The 17,378-nt window shown below is 38.5% G+C and overlaps 2 protein-coding genes across 8 annotated transcripts in view; one reads left to right on the top strand and one right to left on the bottom strand.

The window, feature by feature from the left end:
- Positions 1 to 17,378, top strand: part of DNAlig3 (DNA ligase 3) — a 281,323-nt gene that overhangs the window by 143,303 nt on the left and 120,642 nt on the right. For 4 of the 6 annotated variants that reach the window (XM_087346949.1, XM_087346951.1, XM_087346929.1 and 1 more), the window contains 3 exons: positions 1,503 to 1,591; positions 1,692 to 1,770; positions 5,361 to 5,875. In XM_087346949.1, coding sequence (XP_087203075.1) covers positions 1,503 to 1,591; positions 1,692 to 1,770; positions 5,361 to 5,489 — 297 coding nt within the window. In that variant the 3' untranslated portion in view covers positions 5,490 to 5,875. Of the gene's footprint in view, positions 1 to 1,502; positions 1,592 to 1,691; positions 1,771 to 5,360; positions 5,876 to 17,378 lie in introns of those variants that run through there. The other 2 variants (XM_087346937.1, XM_087346940.1) reach the window with 2 other exon arrangements.
- Positions 9,518 to 17,378, bottom strand: part of LOC110835671 (prohormone-1) — a 37,539-nt gene continuing 29,678 nt past the window's right edge. For both annotated transcript variants that reach the window (XM_022076144.2, XM_022076145.2), the window contains exon 3: positions 9,518 to 11,772. In XM_022076144.2, the coding sequence (XP_021931836.1) occupies positions 11,608 to 11,772 (165 nt within the window). In that variant the 3' untranslated portion in view covers positions 9,518 to 11,607. The remainder of the gene's footprint in view (positions 11,773 to 17,378) is intronic.

Raw genomic sequence — 17,378 nt, 5'->3', positions numbered from 1 at the left:
TTTAAATTAAAATTAATTTTCCTTAATTATTTCGCCGTGAGGCAAGAAAGGTTATACTTTAATGGTGGAAACCCATTTAGAATAAGAAACCCGATTGGGCAGGTGTAGCTTTGTTTTTCCTATTTGTTGACGTGTGAGTTGAAATGGCCACTCGGATTTCATTTGAAATTAACGAGGTGCTTATCTGTATGTACATTGCTGCCAGCAATGGATTACACGCAGATAAGCACATGACTGAAAAAAAAGGGAGTTGGTTCGTATTTTAGTAAACATTTCAAAATTAAAAGGCCTGTTTAATGCGGGTATTAATACTCGTACACCTAATTTTATGATGCACGGTCTGACTTTACAAGCTGATGGTCGCTCACATGCTACCCTGAAGTTCATTACTATGTTCACAAGAACCAGCGTGGGTGTCGAGTGGTTAACAGTTCTGCTTCGTATTCAGGTTAAAAATCTCGGCCCATAGAAGAATATCTTGACATTTCTCGTGGGCTTCCTCAGCAACTCCTCGAAATTCCGGTACAGAGACACTAGTGCATATACGAGGTGCGATCGGAAAGTTTCCAGACTGTGTCAATAGAGGGCGAACCGGATGTAGTACTAGCTTCTGCCTTTAGGGGGTGCGGCCTACATTCATAGTGAATCAGTGTGCCAGCCTGCATCATCGAATTAGCATTTGTTTCTTAGTTACGGGCGTTTTGGTAGTGCATTACACCGACCCTCCTGCGATTTCGGAATGGCGTGTGCATCAGATTTTGCCAAAGACTCGCCAAAACGGCTACGGAAACCTATGAAATGCTAAAGCAAGCATTTGGGGAGTCCGCAATGGGTCGTGCACAAACTTTTGTGTGGCATTCACGTTTTAAAAATGGCCGAACCTCTGTCGCTGATGACGAACGTTCTGGACGACCATCTTCGAGCACAACGCCCGAAAATGTTACGAAGATCGACGTCGTACCATCAACGACTTGTGCGACATTGTTGGGATAGGCTATGGGACCTGTCAGCTGATTCTAAAGGAAGAACTCCACATGCGACGCATCCTGTCTGAGGACCAGAAGCAGAATCGACTTCTCGTTTGTCAGGAGCTCAAAGATCTTGCAAGAACCGACCGCAACTTCCTTTCTAAGCTCCGTGTGACTTCTTCCTCTTCCCAAAGATGAAAATTCAGCTAAAGGGAAGGAGATTTGAGACGATAGAAGAGATTGAGGCAGAATCGCAGATGGTGCTTGACAGGCTGAGAAAGAAAGATTTCCAGGGATGCTTCCAGGCTTGGCAGCGGCGCTGGGATCGTTGTGTTCACTCCCAGGGGAACTACTTCGAGGGTGATGGATGTATTTAATACCTGAGATAAGTGTACGGGTTTTTATACGCGCAGTCTTGAAACTTTCTGATCGCACCTCGTATGCTGCTTTTAGTGTAGACCCCCAAATACTAAATTTCACCGGAAACCGTTTAGTAGTCGTAAAACCGCAGAGTGTATGTCGTGCCTGTTGCAGCCGCTGCCAGACGTGTTTGAAGGCGTCAGGGTGGTCCTGCCGGACTCTGTCACCAAGGATCGCCGCGAACTGGAACGATACTTCATAGCGTATCCTTTTTTTGAACGGCAAAGTGAGTTTCTTGATTCGTACTGCGTTGATCACTTCAGTGCACGCTGTAAAGTTATTGTCCTTTACGACTTTGAACAGATATGGGGGAGAACTCCTGGATCCATCTGACAAGCAGGAATCGACCCACGTTATCCACGTGGACAGCACATCCGTTGAGGTGAGTTCGCACGTCACGTGGTATATTTTAAAGCGGTATTGTGGCATACCTGCGACACTCGTAAATTTCATATTACAGGTCTGTATCTTGTACCCTTTTACTTCCAACATCATCACACGTACGAAGTTAAATTTTCCATTTCGGTTTTGTCACAACAGATGGCAGTGAAAATAATTAATGGTTTACACGTTTGGAAGGTTACAGGACAATCACAACGAAACACGCGGCGGCCCGTAACGGCAGACGCCGTCAGTGCTGCCAACCACAATAAATGAAAGTTCCCCCCTCAAGATTTCCGAATATTTTGGACAAAATCATTCTCAGTCTTTATTGAACGGTCCTCATAGTTGAATTAAAGATACGATTGACAGGACATGTAGTTAGAAGAATTACGAACTTGGCTTAAGATCTAAGGGGAGGACTTTTATGAATATGGTGATAATGTTATTAGTTCCATGAAAGGCGGGACATTTTTTGCCAGCTTGAGACAGATTTTGCAATATGTTGGCCAGTTAGAATACGCCTTTTCTGTGTCCTGTGTCTGATGATGAATTCGAATCGGGAGGGCTGAATGGTAAAGATTCAGTAGCAACTTGGAACTTTGGAACCGTCTCAACATTACTTAAAGAAAACCTTTGCCGAGATGGCCGGTCGCAGGAGGTCTTGGGACGACTGAATACCAGCCAGCAGTCTGGCAAACAAATGAAAGTGGTATCCCCCTAGGTTTCCCTAGCCTGAGTGCCATAGACTTTACTGGTAAGTTTCAGCATATCTAATTCAGTGAAACAATGCAATTTAGGCAGTTTGATTTTTATTCGTTTCATTGATTTACTAATATTCTTTGAAGCTGTCTAAATTGTATATAAGACTTGAGACCGTACCGTCACGAAGATGAACATTTTAATGCTGTTAATTGTAAATCGAACATTTCGATAGGGAGAGCATCATTTTAATATATTTTAATATATTTTAAATATTAAATGTTAATTGTAGTAATAATATTTTAATATTTAATAAAATATTTTATTGTGATTAGACGGTTAAAATTAAACAACTGTTAAATACGTAATCGTTGCTTACACTGAGATTACGAAACTCACAACGAAGGGGTAGCATTTTTTATTGTTGAAACAGATCGTACGTTAATTTACCACTGGACGTAAAGGGAGAATAGACTTGGGTTAGCGTCAGATTTCACAGCCGAATAACGCAACAGGGATCAGAAAGCATCCTGTCTCCGTCATGTATAATTAGAATGAGGGTTCGTTGGCTCGCCACATTTCACTGCCTGTCGCGTCCGCTGAGAATGTCTCCTGCAAATTGCCAAGTTGTTTAATTGAAGTTTAATTGACTCCCGAACGCCTTCGCAACTTTGGACTGTCCAGCAGACGCCATTGAGAAATCCCGTATCGTAGTGAGAAGTCTAGCGAACTTCGAGCACGTTATGGAGGAAGTCTCCCCTAAGTTCCTGTATTTTAATCGTGTCTTCGTTTTCATAAAACGACGCTTGCATGATCGAATATGTTGTTTAGTGAGTATACTTTTTGAATACAGATCACTCTCGTTATACGCGTTTTCGATATCCGCGTTTTTGTTTCAGTTTTATGAGGATCTGGGGAGAAATTTTAAAGTCTCTTACCTGCGTAGGAGAGCCACGGTGGTCTAGCGGTTAGAACGCTGGCCTTGTAATCCTGGGAGTCTCGGGTTCGATTCCCGGCGGTGCCCGAATTTATAACTTGTGTTGGGCAAGGCCGTGGTCTAGGCAACACGGAGTTTTCCTCCGTGGCATCCCAACAATTACTCCATTCACACACAGAAGAAGGCAATGGCAAACCACTTCTGGATCATCTGCCAAGAACGTATATGAACAGGTCCCAGTCCGAGAAAAGGATGGAAGGATCCTGTTCATATGGACCTGTCGTCAGACAGAACACTAATTATAATAATAACCTGCGTAGGATCTTGTCCAGGGAATGTGACGTAATCTATAATCGAAGCATTAAAGAATTCTCTCGCCAGTGTAACAAAAATTGTTATTTTTGTCATACGTTTTCCGTTTTATGAGATTTTGTTCTACGCGGTGATTTGCATGGAATGGAACACCCGTGTATAACGAGAGTCGCCTCTGATTGAGTTTTAAGAGGGTGTTTTTTTTTCTCAGAAATTGATGTCAAGTGTCGCTTTATACAGAGTTAATTCTTGCTTCAAATACTGATGGAAATTTTTTCCGAGTGACAATCTATGAAGATAGAAACTTAACGGGCTACAATGTTATATATCTATCCCCCCCCCAAAAAAAAAACAGGATCGGACCGACGGGGGTGTCTTAGAGGAAGTGCACTGAGACCCCAGTCGATTTCTGATCTTGATTATTTTGTAGAAGTCTGGGGAGAAATGATTTTTATTAATATAAATATTCCGTCATTCCGTGGATTCTTTACTCGAAGTAGATGTGTCATTCTCTCCGTCCGCTTGCGTTTATATCTTATAAACTTCTGAAGGAATTTCCACGAAATGTTTTATTCTGCGTTTACACTAGAACATATAAGCGTGCAAATAAACTCTACTTTACGCAAAACGTAAATTAATCTTCATGACATTTTATAGAACCGATTTATCGTACTGATAATGGCACTTGACAATATGTGTCCGAGATCTGTAACGCATTATTTATTTATTTTTTTAGTGTTCTGTCTGACGACAGGTCCATATGAACAACATCCTTCCATCCTTTTCTCGGACTGGGACCTGTTCATATACGTTCTTGGCAGATGATCCAGAAGTGGTTTGCCATTGCCTTCTTCTGTGTGTGAATGGAGTAATTGTTGGGATGCCACGGAGAAACCGGAGAAGCCCCCGGAGGAAAACTCTGTGTTGCCTAGACCACGGCCTCGCCCAACACAATTAGTAGTAGCAAATTTAATTTAAATAAATACAGGCTATATATATTATTTATGAGTTCATGGGTAGGCTAATGTTATTTATCTGTACTAGTGGCGAGCCCTTGTGAACGAAGTACTGAAGAAGTTTCTTTACTAGCTGAGCGACAATTAGCTTTTCAAGGAGGACTGTGTTCTGTGGAGTTCATGGCATAGTGTCCTCATCCGTGGAGTTTATTAACTTTCTGAACTGTGCAATGTAACATGTCTTGTTACAGTAATTGTGCATGAGGAGAGAGGGAGGCGGAATGCCCTGGTTCGTACTAGTTTACGTCAAGGGATTTCGAGCTGTAAAGCCTATTACCGGCAGACAGTGGGAATGGAATCTGATCTGGGATTTGCGGGCTATATTGGTGCCGGGTATTGCACGGGGACGCTGGGCCCTCGGTGTGTTATAGTGTTGAGACGCCGTCTCGTTGTCTACCCAGAACTGCTTCACGGATTTCGTTAAAATTTCGCATTCGGAATTAGCAGTAATAGTCTTTTTCTTACCAACAACGTGATATTTATTGGAAATGGCTTGGCGTACAAATTACCACAGAATTGTCAATGCCCGTAACCTTTGCGTTCTAAAGTAACGGATAGACTGGATGTATCTTTAGTGAAATAACATCAGGGAAGACGATCATCTGTTGCGGGTTCTGATTGCAGAACGGAGAGGGGATTCACGTGACCTTGAGCTGGCTGTGGGACTCCATAAAGCTACTAGCGCTGCAGAAACCCAGTCGATACGCCGTCCCCCTGCCCTGCAGCGCGGTCGGCTTGACGTCGTTCGGATAAAAGGTGTTTGTTTGAATTTGATCACTCTGTATAAAAAAAACCCTCCCGCGTGATTCTTACTTCAGTGCTTGGAGGGTCAAAGTTTACATTTTCCAAGTTTTATTTGTACGAATTAAGTTCTTCTTGTGATTAACTCTTAGACGTGCTGGTTAAGGAACTGTCTGGAAAGAGTCCGGGCTTCGTTATACATGTTTAATTAATAAACAAGTTTTGTGCCCTGGAAATATTAATGCCGAACGAATTCTGTAGACTTTGGAACTAATGCTTTGCTATTTATTCCCTAATATTGTCGAGGTGATCATTGGCGTTACGTACAGTCCCGTAGGACGAACTGCAGCGTAACAGAATGTGTTAATGAATAAAAGTCTTGTTATTTGAAAGTTTTATTTTGGCTCATTTCATTTGATTCCAGTCGACTGCTCTAACCGTCAGATGCAACAAATAACTAAGATATTGAGATAGTATAGTTGCGTCATATTGTGATATTAATTAAAATAATTATTATATTTGTTTACCGTCAAATCACAATAAAATAGTAAGATAAGATAATTAAAATGATTAAAATATCATCTTATGTTCCATATCGAGCATTCGATTTACATCAATAACACCACCTCAACAATAATGTTATATTAATAATATCTAGACACAACTTCCATAAAATATACTGAGAAAGATGATAAAATTATAAAATTGTAAAAACTATAAATAATTGTAATTTGAGTTTAAAAGTTTATAACTTACACCTGATGACGGTTTGATAAACCGAAACATGTTGTGAATGTTCCGATGTAAAAATGGAACATAAGATGATATTTTAATCATTTTAATTATCTTATCTTACTATTTTATTGTGATTTGACGGTAAACAAATATAATAATTATTTTAACGAAGATATTGTCAGAATTGATTACAGTTATATTATACCTTACGTGTTTCAACTTAGCTGGGAAGTCATCATCAGGATTATAATTTATAAGATTTTAAATAAATGCTGATTATAGTAATGGGCCTTTAGGGAGACGAGAATCGATGGGAGCACCTAACATTTGTTGAAGGCGTGACAGCGCGATGTTTGGTTTGGGATTACAGAATGAATGCGGCACAGAGGATGTCAGGAGGCTTGCAGACCTCTGTAAATATCGACATGTGTTACCTTCCTTTATTCAAGCAATTGCACGGTTTCAACTGGAATAATCAGAACTTTACAGCATAACGTGATTACAGCTGTAAACGCTGACAGTCATCCACATTCGCGACGCAGTTAATTCCGAGTCAGTTCGCCCCAACCAACAGCAGATGCAACCCGTCACAATCTTAACCTATAAATTCAACATCGTCTTTGTTAAATCCATGTTATAGGGCATAATATATCGTTTTTGGGGCACATTGGTTACTGAATTCGTCAGTTAAAACTCGATTTTATCCCAAGATGTGACGGTAACGTCATTATTTTCTGTTTTATTTTTAAAAAAAAAATTTTACCTCGAAAATATAGTTTTTTCTGCATATACGCTTAACACTACTTCATGTCTACTCTCTTAGTCAACTTCGTTCTCGTGATTTCGTTTGGGTCCCGGGTCTGGTAATGCATCTCCCGACATCGCTGCTAGATGGCTTCAGGGATGCTTTGCGAGATTATATTTACTTACCAAGGAAATTGTGTCTGTGTTTGGGGAGACAAAGATGGTTTTTAAAGCCGGAGAAATCTTGTGTGGGATGTTAATACGCCCCCCCCCCCACACTATTACGTGTACAGCTGAGTGCTGTCAAAAGGTCATGTTCCGTTCTTCACACAGTGTCGATGAGACATCGTCTCGTATCTCGCTTTGAGATGTGTGATGAATATTGTGACGTCGTATGTCTGCTATATGAAACGTCTCTCACTTAATGTACGTCTATTTACGTACCATACCGTTCGATGACCGACAGCCTTTGCGTCTACGCCGGTTCTGGGGGTACCGGAGTTCTTTCCTCGGGGGTAAAGCACGACCGGTGCGTGATGCTGACCACTCACACCATCTAGTGCCGAGCTTAAGAATTATCACGAGATATACTATCTCTCCCCCCTCCAAGAGCCTACGTGGCGTGTAGTGGGATATCTTTACTTTTTTTAATTTTTACTTCTGAAGGAATTAGTCATAAATTGCGATGAAGTAGGTTGGACATTTAGCACAAAATTTTTTAAGTTTGGCAGATAACATTAAAGTGTGTTGGAGCTAGGATTGCATGCGGTTGGTCCAAAGCCTTGAAGTCTATTTGCGTGCGTCTGCCTCGAAAGGTTTTAAATTGAACAGAAATCGACAAACACTGAAACAGTCGTTATCCAAAGGCGGTAAATTGGATTCTGAATGTACGAAACTTGGTTGCGGGGGTCGACCTGTTTTATGTAATCCAATTTAAGGCGCGACACATGCACTGTACATAAACAGAAAATCACTGTTTTCCGCTTGTCTGAGATTCACAGAAATTTCTCGCTAGTCACGTACGTAACCAGACGTGCCTTGAGGCCCCACTAAGACAAGGTAAAGGAATCCAAGTGCTTGGTGTAGTCTGGTAGAAGTTTTCCGACGTTTCAGAGGTCCTTGCTGCCTCCATTATCAGGACGATGATTTATGATGATGGAGGCAGCAAGGACCTCTGAAACGTCGGTGGACTTGTACCAGATTACACGGCGCTACAACCCGGAGGACAGCCATCTTCAGACAATTAATGTGCCTTGGCGTTGTGTCACAGTTTTATCTGAAAAGGTTCCATCATCTTGACCATAAGAGACGTCTTAATGCTTCTGGTCTCCTCTAAGCCAGCGGCTTGAGTTGTTTAAGGAACGGGAGGGAGTTTGATTGCTCAGAACTTTGTCGGGTCAGCAAATCCTTGCTAAGCCACTCGTCGCTTCTTGTCAACGTGAATAATGAAGGAGAAATTCTAGCGGATTATTCATTGCTCGTTGTAATCCCGGCCAGTTGGATTGTGCGAAGCGACGCTGGACTGCAGACTGGCGTCGGTGTGATCGGCGGACGGCAGCTAATTGCAGCTGGTAAATCAAATGACAGCTCTCTGTTGTGTACAGAGATTCAGACTTATTGGTCTTAATGTTGATGTCAGTTGCAAATCAGTGGCGGATTCTGCTTTATTTTACCTGGTAAGTCACCCCTACAACGACGTTCGCAAATCGTAATGCGTTTTAATATCGTCAGATGCGAGTTTTATGACTTCACGCAGTAAATTTGCGCGCTAAACCTTGTTCCTTTTTGTATCTTATATGCGTCATGTTTGTGTTTGATTAAATATATTTATTTTGTACAGTCTATACACAAACGTTTGAAGTTTATTGGTGTTGTAAAAAATTATATAATATTAAAACATGTCGTTTTAATAAAAGCGCTAAAAATATAATGCAAAATCGTATTTACGATTAAGAGCGCTAATATAATATTTTATACAACAAAATGTTTTAATATTATATAATTTTTACAACAGCAATAAACTTCAAACGTTTGTGTATAGACTGTACAAAATAAATATACTTGTTCCTTTGTTTACGCAGTTTAATTCCGGGATTTATTCGTACTCAGAAAGACAACCACTTTCTCCGGAATTAGATATTCATATATAAATATTGTTTTGTTAATATTTTCAAATTTAAATTGAAGTCTACTTGTTCATGATCAACACCGCACGTATTTATTCTGCAATTGACTTGGACTGATATACAGGGTGTTTCTATAAATCATGCGCCATAAATTATAAGAAACTTCGGTCCATCTGTTTGAGTAACAACGTTCAATATAATTTATAACTGGTTTATGAGAAGGGATATGTCGCCCCCTGTATTATGCGTCCTGGAAGCTTCCACACTCCACCAGGGCAGTGAGACGTCATGCAAGACTTTGACACGCGGAATAAATTGTAGTCCAGAACACCTACAGTAACAGAGACGTCGAGATTACAAACAAAAGCCCATTTTCCTTCAGTTCAGTTACCATTACGAAAGTTAGGAACAAATTAATTAAAATTAAATATAAAATGTTTTGTAAAATACATATTTTATTGAACGAATAATTTATTAGCAGGAATATTTAAGCCATCATTACATGGTATCTTACAATGAGGAGTGTAAATAGTTTAATTGAAGAAACAGTGAATACTAATAGATATCACGCTTTCGTGCTCTTGACTTCATATATGAGGTGGGGATCGCCATTTATAATTTAAGGATTAGGATAAATAGTTTGGCTTCAATTTTCGTTGTTTGCTGTGATTCCCCTACGAAGACAAAGGAAAGATTACTTCCGAGGTGTCGAGGAATCTTAATTTTGCGCTCAAACCCCGAAATGTGGGCGCATTAGGTGCTGATACCGCCAGATTGAGAGTGGGGGATTAGAGATTCGTGTATACACGCCAGGGTAAATTTGTTTATGAAGCATAGATTTTGTTAAAATTGCTTTGAAGACGGAATTAGATCGTAGTTTTCGTTTGAAGCTGTATCTTTCCAATGTCATATCGCTTAAAGCAAATCGTGCAGACGAACACAGCGTGTGAAACGATTACCAAGTGTCGTCATAGTGTCTCGAGGTTTTTGAAAAGAAAAAATATATATACATTTCATTTGTGTATCGTTATTTAAACAATTTGTATTTTATTCTGTAATTTTATATGTTTCACCAATTAGTTTATTTTTACAACAGTGATGCTTTACGTATGTCAATATTCAGTATACTTAACGATATTAATTTTTTTAAAAGTTTCCTCTACGTATGTAATAAATTATTTAAGTACCCGATTACGCAACGAACAACTTTTCGAATCTGCTTCAGCTTAAGTGGAACTGTTATCATCTTTATTTTATTTCTTATTTATTGTTACGAAACATTGACAGCCTCACTGTTTCTGTTACAAAAAAAACATTGAATTTATAAATTACTTGTGCTCATGACTGCAAACATGAAAAGTGCAAGCAAGATTCTTCTTTCCAGCGGCAGGCTCAGTTGTAAATTGAATTTTTGCAATTCGCGAGACATCGCGGACTGTCTGTATGGCAAATATCGGCTTGATTTTCTTACACACAAAATAAAGTTAATATTAATGTATATATTTTTTATATTTTTATTTAAAGATCTGTTTGGGCTCATAAGTATTGTCTCAACTCAATTTAAATTTTAATTGCAAGATATTTCACTATCGTCCGCTCTGATCTAAGAACGATGAGAGATCTCCAGATATTTTCTGTTGTGATTACTGACAGAATATTTATTCCCATTTTTATGAAAATAATGTTTTTTACTTTTCTCAGCCATTCCCAGCATGTGTCCCAGTTTATAAGGTATTCTACATGTCTACTTTAGCGAAATAAATATTTAAATTCCGTTTTTCGAGATGAAAATTATTCGTGATGAATTTGCCTATGATAATATTTTCTTTAATGTGTTAAATATTTTTCTATCAGTATGTACCAGTCTCGTCTCGTGCTATGTTTTGATTACCGTATAGTCCCTAATTCAAAGTCCATTGTGTATATTCCAGAATATAGTATTGATAAACATCCTTGCGTCTGTTCTAAAATGTTACTTTACTGTGTTTTTCTCAGTTATATATGTAACTGTAAGACGTTCAGAACAAAACGTGTCTGGTTGCAGAAACATGTATGAGGTGTTCATTGAACGAACCGCAAACTCTCGTTATGGCGCACGTGAATTTTGTAAACACTGAGTGACTAACTTTGGATTAAAGTTCAGAGTCCCTGAACCAGAGACTTGGGGGCCTTAGCGTGTTTCATACCCAGTCTATATGAAGTAAAGATGCACTTTGCGTTTCGTGATTGAGGTTAGGTTAGGTTAAGTTAGGTTGGGTTAGGTTAGGTTAAGTTAGGTTGGGTTAGGTTAAGTTAGGTTGGGTTAGGTTAGGTTAAGTTAGGTTAGGTTAGGTTAAGTTAGGTTGGGTTAGGTTAGGTTAAGTTAGGTTAGGTTAGGACACCAAGGAAGGGTAACGATTTACGATAAAGGATTAGACAGTAAAATTCTAATCTGAGCTTAATGAAGTGACGTAGAGATTGTTTTTGCCTTGCTAAGGAAGAAAATAAACTGGATGGAGTTAGTTGTGCGTCTGATGCGCAACTGTTTACTTTCCGAAACAACTGACAGCGTTGAATGCGCACTGCTTCCAGTAACTGCGTTTCCTCTGCAGGTCGGACACGTCCATCTGGCTTCGGAGGCGATTAACCACTTGCTTAGCGAACAGGTAGTTGATGAGGGCAGTCTCAATGGAGCCGTCATCGTCCACCAGCTGAAACACATGATAATTATCATCAGCAAATGACGTAATGGAATCATCGCGTCAGGTTTTATAACAAATACCGTGGTTCTGGGTTTCCATTGAGCAGTTTGCAGTTACTGAACTGATCAAAAAAAAATTTCCCGCGTCATGGAACCCAACACAAAAGTTCGCCTCGCCATAAATGCGTCTGTAGTGTCACGTGTTTGTTCTCCCATGAGCACTCGCGCCTGCTAGGCTTCGCACGGTGCATGGATTTTCCGTGTACAGAGAAATACGTATTTCAGCTGGTAATGGTTTTCAATGCAGCTAGTCTGATGCTCTGCACTCTGAAATAAAGTCCAGGTTCGAAATTCGATTTATAAAATGGATCTTCTGACCGAAATTTTGCGAAATTTCTTTCTTTTAGCCTATTAAGTCAGATGTTGGTGAAGTATCTTTAAGATGGCCCAGAATTATTTCCGTTTCCTTTAGAATTCATCGTCCAAACTCAGCTTATCCTTTGACGTTTGAAAACTGTCGTTGAACTACTCAAGTTGCGATTGATTCGCTGAAATTTACAGTTTGTTACTTTCAAATCTCTTTAAGTGTATATTAAATATTGTCCGTCTAATCACAATAAAATCTTATTAAATATTACAATAATTAACATTTAAAATATTAAATGATGTTCTTTATCGAAATATTCGATTTACATTAGACCACCATTTTTCATGTTTCACGACATATTTCAGTTCCTAAAAGAACCATCCTCAGGTGTATATAATTAAATAACTATATGGGGAACTGTTTATCTTGAGTAGAACCCCTATCCCCATCCAGATTAATTCATTTCACATTCCACTATCCCGTTTCTGTAAGATCCATTTTAATATTATCCTCCCACCTACACTTTCGTTTACCAAGTGGTCTTTCCCCTTTAGTTCCTGTAACAAAGTTTTCATGCGTGCTACATGTTCCACTCAACTCATCCTTTTTTATTTTGTAGTGTTAATCATATTTTTCCTTGTGGTATTCTGAGTTGTGACGTCATGTATTAAATCAGTTAGTTAGCAATGTTTCGGAGGAATGTATTGCTTCTGTCTTCAGGGTGCAAAGTGAAGGATGTGTGTTCTTCCAGACTGTTATTATAATATAATAATTTTTACGCGAATTATGAATATTCTCGTTAAGTAATTTTCTCAAACGTCTTGTTATTCCTTTGCTAGTTCAAAAACTATTCTCAGAATTTTATTCTGACTCAAAACGCCTTCTAGAGATTAAGTTTGAAACCTGTACAAAAGGATACAAGTACATTACGCAGAATAAAGTAACGCCTTAGGTGTATATGAGGTAACGTTTCTCTGTTTGACCTCTACGTTTCGCACCGTCGCCATGTTTGTAGGCATATATATAATAAAAAAACTGTTGATTGGTTGGTGAATATTTCTTGAAATCGCTATTTTCACAACATTAAATCGTATTATATTCTTCAATTGAAAAAAATAACTAATTATTTTAAAATTTATATATTGCTTTCTTTGACTTTCCAGCAAAAGCGTATTTTAAAATATTACTGTATATTTTATCGTTATTTTTGACGGGTAATTTACTGTATTTAAAAAAATGTCTCGTGTAGAACGTGTACTTTATGGTATAAACATTTAACAACAAATATTAATATGCGTTGCATTGTTCTGGGGGGGGTGAAAAACTGCCGCACAGATTTTGTCAAATTTTGAGGTTATGTCGCGATATCGATGTTACTGACACAGGAATGTAAAGTTGGCAAACGTGGAAACAGGGCGTGATATTTCTTAAGAATACGTAAATAATTGTTGATTTCTGGGCTAGGGTATGAATATAACTTACGAAAGTTTATATGACGCTGAATGAAAGCTATTATTGCTACCAGAATAGTGGTCTTTTGTCATAAAAACTGTTGTAACAACGGATTGTAACCTTTAACAGTCGGGACATAGAACAACACTTAACCACGTTTTATTAGAGTTTCGATGTCTTATTTGATTATGATGGCGTAACTGAAACGTGAGTGTAATGGACTTTAGCACGTCTGTAAAAAGGCAGAAACTGCACTTTGCGTGGGCAAGGGGGGGAGGGGGAAAGCGAATTAACAACAAACAGAAATAAAATTAATACAAGCCTCGACAGACTTTTATTATTTGTAGCAATACGTCTGTGCTAAAATAGGACAAGATTTTATCCACAGCTTTCCTGATTTATGAGCAATTATAGACCAGTTTTCGCGACGCCTTTTCGTGTTTTTTCTCAGTCATTCCATTCTATACAGCGCCTCTGTACATCACGAGTCAGATGTACAAAATTCCCTCTCTCTAACACTTTTCGTGTTGAAGATACACTTCAATATTTTTCTATAGGTTTCCTTAAGAATCTCTACCCTTCTCGTCTTCCGTCTAAAATCTTGTGTATATTTATCAGCTTTACCAATCTCACCCCCTTGATTCGAATACCGTAATATTATTTTGTGAAAAATAGATTTTAAACTGAGGTTCTCCTTGATTTTTGAATGATATCGTACAACTGAAGAGGACCCTCTGAAGTTATTTCGTCATTCATGTAGTGTTTGTCATTTTTATATGTGACATATTAATATAAATATAAAGCCCCCCCCCCGCGTAAATTGTCATCATAAACCCTGAAGGGAAGAGACCACTTTGAGAGACCTAGGATTATATGGTATAATTATGATAAAATTGGTTTTAGAAATAGAATTCGAGAATTTCAACTGGATTCAGGTGGATAAGTAAGTATGATGTCCAGTGGCTGACTTTTGTGAACACTGAAATGAACATTCAGTTTCAACAAATATAGGAGAATTTATTGCGTAATTAAATGACTGTCAATTTGTGAAGAGAGATCTGGGCCTTGAAGAAAGTTTGGTTCATAGTTAAGTCTGCGATCGTTTGTAGGTTTCTGCGCTATATTATTTTGGTATAAATATATTTTTAATCATCTCAAAATGCGTGTCCAGAAAACGTGATCAGTTTAGAACTGTAAAAGAATATATGCAATGATAAGCTTTGTGGCAAAGAAACTGGACCTTTCAGACGAAAGACAGAATCGCTGGTCATCACCGTCAGTGCATGAATTTTTTTAATGAACACGAAAAATATTCAGAAATAAAGACATTTCAATCTGATACTTCGAAATAGGATTAGTTTAGACGAAAAATAAGTTTTAGGTCGAGGAATCTGATCGTCCTGACGATTGAGGCAGCGAAACATATCCTGGAGAGATTGATTTTATGATGTCAACAGAAGTATAACAGACGAATTGTCAAGATGGATTTTCTCTGATGACGGAGGCAGTATGACCTCTGAAACGTTGGTTAACATCGACCAGACTACACAGCGTAACAACCCAGAAGACAGAAATCTTCATACTCATCGCCCTGATGATGGAGGCAGTATGATCTCTGAAACGTTGGTTAACATCGACCAGACTACACAGCGTAACAACCCAGAAGACAGAAATCTTCATACTCATCGCCCTGATGATGGAGGCAGTATGACCTCTGAAACTTCGGTAAACTTCTACCATATTACACAGCCCAACAACCCAGAAGACATAAATCTTCATCGCCCTGATGATGGAGGCAGTATGACCTCTGAAACTTCGGTAAACTTCTACCAGACTTCGGACTCCGACGTGAAAACCTCAAATCCTACTTTTTCAACATAATTTTTAGAGTGACGATGATGAATAGCTGAAAAACTACTGGTTCTTCAAAGACACTGCTCCGTGGATTTAGTTATCCTAATAAATTCCAACATTTTCCAAATTAAAAAATCAACGAAACAAATTTATAACTAAGGGCGAGGTAAAATTTTTTAATATCCCTTTGCCCATTGAATCATTGCTTCAACTCCAAAGCGAACATAACATGTAATAGAACATGGAAGGGTTGGGGCGTGGGGGGCAGAGTGCCTTGTTAGGGTTTTATGGCCTTCGAGCCAGTTAACATGTCCTTACAGGAAGAAATAGTAGACCAATAAATCACTGCGCTCGGTCGCAACACGTGCTAAGAGCCTGGCAGCCCCTTCTTCAAATATCAGCCTGTTCTTCGTCTCAGCTATTTTTAGTCTGTAAACGCGATCATTAATGGAAGTTTTAATTAAGACACAGAGGGCTTTTAATTATTTTTGAGACGATGAAGCTCTTCGTTAAATAAGCTCTTGTATCTTTCAGAGGCTTTGTGTTCCGAGAACGTATATAAATATTCTAAATACAGACATCGTTTCGTTCGTGAAACGGCCTGTAGAGCGCAGGTCGAGGTTTAAGAATTAGAATACGTCACTTCCTTCACATTACACACCGTGTTTTATCAAAGGAGGTCTGGGAACCTGTTCCTGGCTGTATAACAGCAACATGCATATTTGTTTCTTTATTTATATATAGTTCAGGTTTAGTTTGATATAAACTTGACGGGTTCATTTCAAGACGGTAATTAAACTTCAGTTTCTATAAACGACAGATTTATTGTCTAGCTGAGCGGCTATCAGCTTCTTAAGATGGTTTTCTTTATCCACACAAATGACTTTGTTGTAAAGACGTTAGCTTTCAAACAGTTCGTATTTCAAGCCATGTTTGATTTTATAAAACCTCAGTTATTAACATCACAGAAATCTTCATATTCATTTCACGAGAGAACTGATTCCGAAGAATTATTTCTGTAAGCATTTAAATGTATTTATGAGTACAATGGATCAATAAACCAGCACGAACTATTTATAGATTCAAAGAACGCTTCTGATGCACTTTGAAGAGCGAACTGTTATGCCACTCTCTCACTGAATTAGATACATCAATTGTACCAACAGAACTAAACTAAATTCCCTGTATTCCAATGCAGTTTGTAATATAAATCAGCTTAAGGTCTGAGCATGTTTGTTACCCGGATAGTGTTTAAAGTGTAACGTGCTTTTTTTCTTCTGAAAACAAACAAACAAATATAAAAATCTACATAACATTATTCTAAATGTAATTGTATTTTAATATTTTTGTGACAGATCATACAAGTAAACAAAAACAATGTTCATGTGAACAACAGCATGCAAGCGAATTTATAACAACAGAGAATTGTAAATATTTAATAATACGTATTGAAAATAAACACACGCAAATCCTATTCAATTCTGGAAACAATTGCAATCCTTGTCGGAACGTACAGGCACGTCGCGTGTTTTCCGTAAAGAGCTCAGTCGCACGCGTTGGAGTGATGAGGTTCGAAATTAACGCCACTTGCAAAAGGTTATACGATGATGTATGGTAAAATATTTTCTATAAAAAAAAAGACTTTGGGACTGAAATTGTATTTATAATGTAGATAAAACATTACGAATACATGTAAGAAAAATATATGTTTAGATTTGACTAGGATTCGATCAAGCGACCCCATACATAGACCCAGTCTTCTTCGGTGTGGCGACGGGAACAGATTAATGGCGGAGGGATACATAACCTACACACACAAACACACGGCAAGACTGAAGGACAGTCTTAATATGGCCGCCGTGAAGGATTTTGTGTAGCGGTGTGGTTGAGAGGTTATGTGTGGATAATATCTAACATTCAGAAGAATTTGTAACGAAGTGCAT

Source organism: Zootermopsis nevadensis, unplaced genomic scaffold (genome assembly GCF_977971745.1).
Source record: "Zootermopsis nevadensis isolate Lab colony 2312 unplaced genomic scaffold, Znev_1.0 Znev_ptg000001l, whole genome shotgun sequence".
NCBI classification, from domain to species: domain Eukaryota; kingdom Metazoa; phylum Arthropoda; class Insecta; order Blattodea; family Termopsidae; genus Zootermopsis; species Zootermopsis nevadensis.
The sequence above is the reverse complement of the archived record's forward strand: the minus strand, read 5'-3'. Positions and strand labels throughout refer to the sequence as shown.